The sequence below is a fragment of the Prionailurus bengalensis genome, chromosome D2, assembly GCF_016509475.1.
Source record: "Prionailurus bengalensis isolate Pbe53 chromosome D2, Fcat_Pben_1.1_paternal_pri, whole genome shotgun sequence".
Lineage (NCBI taxonomy): Eukaryota > Metazoa > Chordata > Mammalia > Carnivora > Felidae > Prionailurus > Prionailurus bengalensis.
In genome coordinates this window covers 87,163,213-87,167,865 of record NC_057351.1, presented here as the reverse complement: position 1 = coordinate 87,167,865, position 4,653 = coordinate 87,163,213, and the positions used below count along the sequence as shown (strand labels likewise).

At 60.1% G+C, this 4,653-nt stretch overlaps 1 protein-coding gene across 1 annotated transcript; it reads right to left on the bottom strand.

Annotated features, from left to right (window-relative positions):
- Positions 1–431: 431 nt before the first annotated feature.
- Positions 432–3,784, bottom strand: VENTX (VENT homeobox). Its single transcript, XM_043598181.1, has 3 exons — positions 3,311–3,784; positions 1,385–1,545; positions 432–1,286 (listed from the first exon to the last, which is right to left on the bottom strand). The coding sequence occupies exons 1-3, from the start codon at positions 3,612–3,614 to the stop codon at positions 906–908; spliced, it is 846 nt and encodes a 281-aa protein (XP_043454116.1). The 5' UTR covers positions 3,615–3,784; the 3' UTR covers positions 432–905.
- Positions 3,785–4,653: the final 869 nt, after the last annotated feature.

The window sequence follows — 4,653 nt, the reverse complement described above, 5'->3', positions numbered from 1 at the left end:
CGCTGCTGAGATTGGGTGGAGAAACTCTGGGCCGAGAACCCGCCTAGACAGCAAGCGGGGCCCTCGGGCTTCAGCCTCCTTCCTTGCAGGCGCCCAGGAGGCCAGATTGCAGCCCGGCCTGGCCACAGGGACCGCAGAGGGCTGAGCCCCGAGCCAGATGAGACACAGGTCTGGACACGCCGTGAAGAGCAGAGCAGCACACAGCACGGTGCCCTGAAAGACGTGGCCACGGAGGGACCTTCCACGCGGCAGTGGGCAGAGCCACCATGCCTGTTCCCTTCTGGCTTCCCACTTTGGGGTCACTGTTAACACGGAACCCAAACCCCAAGGTGATAAAAACAAACATCTTCACTTGGCCCGAATCCCTCCGTGGTTTCCATGGTTACACCCAAAGCTTATGATCATACAGCACAAGAAAGTATCCATCCTGACTTCTGAGATTTTATTTTTAAGTACTCTCCACACCCAACGTGGGGCTCGAACTCACAACCCCAAGACCAAGAATCACAGGCCCCACCGACTGAGGCAGCCGGGTGCCCATCTTTATTTTCCCAACACTTTCCATTGAATAAATTACCGCTGTATCATATGCTACAAGCCTGACACTTGGCGAGTCCACTTTTGGCACTGGATTCTGTTGGCTGACCCATCGTGTGTGGTTCCTAAACTGAACCTGCAGTAGTTTTCAACGAGGGAGTGGCTGTAAGAGGTCCTAAGGAAGGTCAGGGTTCCAGGTCCCACCTGTGGAGACACAAGGCTCACGCCAGATGTCACGGTGACAGCAACCACTGGTGAGTGTCTCTCCAGGGAGATACCGGGCACAGTTCTGCACACACCTACTGTGTCTGTGGCGGTGGCGGTGTGTGACACGTTCCAGCTGCAGGCCTCTGGGCCACCATGCTTCCTCAGAAGGCATCCTTGGTCTGGGGCAAGGCACACAGGCCCCACGGACCCCTGGACAAAGCTGGGCCCAGTGTGTGCACCAGGCCCCCAGGGTCTGGGAGGCAGCACACTGGAGGCTGTCTGCTGCACGAGGCCCACGTCAAGGCCAGGGAGGCTTGTTCCACTTGGCAGAGGTCCCAGAAGGAGCCAGGGGGCCGTCCCAGAGCCAGAGGCCCAAGCGGGGAAGCCCAAGGGTACAGTGGCGGTAAGCTACTGGCCAGGGCAGAGAGTGGCGGGCAGAAAGCCACTGGCGTATAGAGCGTTCTGGAGAAAGGGCAGCTCAGCTGAGAGTCCTGGAGCTGATGCTTGTGCTTCATGCGGCGGTTCTGAAACCAGGTTTTTATCTGTGGGGGAAACTAGATCAGAACAAGGGCGAGAACAGCCACCGCCCTGGCCCATGCGTCCCGGGCCCCTCACCTGCACTTGGGTGAACCCCCCTCACCTGCACTTCCGAGAGCCGCATCTCCCGGGCCAGCTTCCGGCGCTCCAGGGGGCCCAGGTAGCGTTGGTGCTGGAAGGCGCTCTCCAGGGTGCTGACCTGCTCCGCCGTGAAGGCCGTGCGGACCCGGGGCGCCCGCCCGCTGTCGGCCTCCTTCCTCACCCCTGAGGAAGGACAGAAGGCACTGAATCCTTTAGGATAAAAGTGCCACCCACGTGGGACCTGCTCCCCTCGCTCGGAAGTGCCCCAAGCTCTGTGGCCACAGGGACGAGAGGAAAGTCTGGGCCCTCCTCCTTCACTTTCACTGCTCTGCTGTCCCTCGCAGTCCTTGCACAAATGTGGATGAGGGGGCAGCCCCTCCTCCCCTCCCAGCTCAAATGTGGGAGGGTGGCCAGGATGGGAATACTGGAGAAAGAGGATTCTGGAATGGAACAGCGGTTCTGATGCAGCCCCTCACCCTTCCACTGGGGCACGTGGTCACTTCCAGAAAGGGAGCCTCACACATCCTTCCGGAAAGCAGTTCCTCTGGCTGCTCACAAGGAACCTGAACCCAGTCGGCCGTAAGGGCTTGGGGCCGTGGTCACAAGACCCCCAGTCTCCCCTGCCACCAACCATGCGTCCGTGGCCAGTCTGTGTCTATCTAAATCGGCGGTGGCAGATGGCACTAAGTACCCTGTGTGGTGAGGAGGGTCACCTGTCTTTTCTCAACACGTTTGGCCAGAATGTCAGATTTTACCAAGTCACTCTGAACACATACCCGGAGAGTGCAACAAGACGAGACACGCTTTGCTTTGGAGGTGGGGGTGGGGAGAGTGGAACTAGTCAGTGTGAAAGATTTGATGATTTGGTTGGCTTTTTTGAAGTGGGGGCGGCTGATTGCAGAAAATAAATTTAAAATTTCACTTCATGGAAGTATAAAATTTTTCCATAGGATTATCTAAACTTTTTCAAAAATGAAGGGCGCTCAGTCAGTTAAGAGTCCGACTTCAGCTCAGGTCACGATCTCATGGTTCTCGAGTTCACTCTGTGCTGACAGCTCGGAGCCCGGAGCCTGCTTCTGATGCTGTGTCTCCCTCTCTCTCTGCCCCTCCCACACTTGTGCTCCCTCTCTTTGTCTCAAAAATAAAAACATTAAAAAAAATTTTTAAACCTTTTCAAAAATGAAAACTTACAGATAATATCAACCCCACTTTGACTAGGCAGGGCTTTAAACTTAAAAGCAATGATAAAGTCACAAAGACTGAAAGAACAAACCAGGTTTCCTGAGCAAATGACAAAGGGTTAGACCAGGTTTAGGAAGCCACCAAAACCTCCAGGAGCCAAGCCACAGAGGCACTGGAATCCCTGTGAACCGAAGTGCCAGGGCTGTCCCCGACCCAAACCTGCAGGGGCTCCAGGCTACCTGTGAACAGAGTCAACTCTGCACGAGGCACCCAGCTTTGAGGGGAGAACCACAACGACCCCTCTGAACCCGGCCGGTTTCATTTAAGACGTGCGTCCAGAGCCCTGTGACTCGGGTAGAACTGCCCCGCCCCCCCAGACTTGCTGCAGAACTAGAAAGTCAGTTGCACAAAGGCACCAATGTCGCAGTCAGGGCTCACAGGACAGGAGTTGCAGCAGCGGTGGGACACAGTCCACAGGCAGTCAGGCCAGGAAGAGGCCAGGGGGTCAGCCCTTCTAGGAGGTGGGGGAAGAAGAGGAGCCCCCGGGACTTGAGGAGGGAAAACCCCCGTTGCGGCTTTCGCCTCCGAGAGGAAGCGCTTACTTGCCAGGGGGAGTCAGGTGGAACCTCAAATCCCAGCCCCCACCTCCAGCCCCAGTACCCAGGATGTGGTGGGGTGTGTTAGGGCCTCCCTCCTCCCGAACGCTCCAGGCTCCCGTCCCAGTCTGGGAAGAGGGGAGCACCCGCCCCACCCACCCCACACCTACCAGCTGCAGGTGTCCCTGGCGCAGACACTTCCGAGGGCTTCACCTCCTCCACGCCCACGGTCTGGGGGACCTCCCCGCTGCTGGACACCCTGGCCGGAGCAGACAGGCTCCCCCAGGAGAGTTCAGCAGGCCTGAAGGTGTGTGCCGGCCCCACGTGGCTGCTCCGGGAAAGCCAGTCCACTGAGCCAAAGCTGGATGGCTTGAAGCCACTGGGCAGGGTAGAGGAAGGAGACATGGCTGTAGGGGACAGACTGTGGGGGTGAGGCGCAGGGTCTTCCGAGGGTTTAGCAGGGCTGAGCTGCATTTATGAGCTCAGGAGGAGGGAGTGGCAAGCAGGTTTGCAAAGACCGCTCCAATCCTCCCCCCAGCCCAGATAAGTAGCACCTAATTGCTTCCAATTCAGAGGCACAAAGAAGGCCATTCACACCTCCCCCGGCTCCGAGATGTCTGGGCAGGGGCGGGGCTGTGTCCACCAGTTCGGGAACTGGTGCAGGTTGGGGACTTGTCACATCTTTTCATCTCCCCCCCCCGCCCCCCCCAACCCCTCGGCTGGCCTAGGCTTGGGGACGGTGACGATGGCCCCCCTCGCAGCCTAGCACTCCTGCCGGAGGCTTGTCCTCTCCCGAGGTTGGCCCTCCAACCCGCCCCTTGGATCTGCAGTGCCAAAGGTGACAGGTGTGCACACCTGAGGGAGAGGGTGCTTCAGGTAGGGGGAGTCAGCATTACTGCTCCCAGGGCCGGGTGGGCTCCCAGGCCAGGAGTCCCCTGCCTCTGGCTGTCTGGGTGGGATCCCGGAAGGGGACTGTGACCAGGCGGCGGGGCGCGTAGGGCTGCCCGGGGAAAACCCTCCGGTTCCAGTTGGCCTTTCCCTCTCAAATTGTACTCGGCGGCCCCCCCACAACCCCATTTCGCCCCAGGCTTCACTTTGGGGCCCTTGAGCTGGATTCCAGTGACAGGAAGGAGGGGCGTCTGCCCGCCGAGGGCATGGAGGACCCTGCGGGGAAGGACGGGGGGAGCCACTGCCCTCCACTGCAGCGCTGTCCCCACGGTGGCCGATGCAGGCCCCGAGCTCCGGGAGGGTGCAGGAGTGACTGGGCTTCACAGGCCTCCCCCGCGGGTGCTCCAGCGAACCTGCCGGGGCCCTTCGGGGTCATGGACCCCGTCCACCTTCCTCTCCCCCCGCACCCCCCCCCCCAACGCGTCTGTCTCCAGGACACGACCCCAAGCACCAGCCCGAGCCGCGTTCAGGGCGACCCGGGGCAGCGCGGCGGGAGCACCGACAAGCGGCGTGGTGGCCCTAGCCCACAGGCCGGCCTCCTGGGGGCGCCGGCGCCAGCCTGGGC

Bases quoted from the DNA above. Each gene is read 5' to 3' on its own strand.
- VENTX (XM_043598181.1), bottom strand. From the start codon at position 3,614: ATGCAGCTCAGCCCTGCTAAACCCTCGGAAGACCCTGCGCCTCACCCC. The intron at 1,546-3,310 runs GTAGGTGTGGGG...GTCCTTCCTCAG, and splicing joins GCCAGGGACACCTGCAGCTG to GGGTGAGGAAGGAGGCCGAC. The intron at 1,287-1,384 runs GTGAGGGGGGTT...TTTCCCCCACAG, and splicing joins TGCGGCTCTCGGAAGTGCAG to ATAAAAACCTGGTTTCAGAA.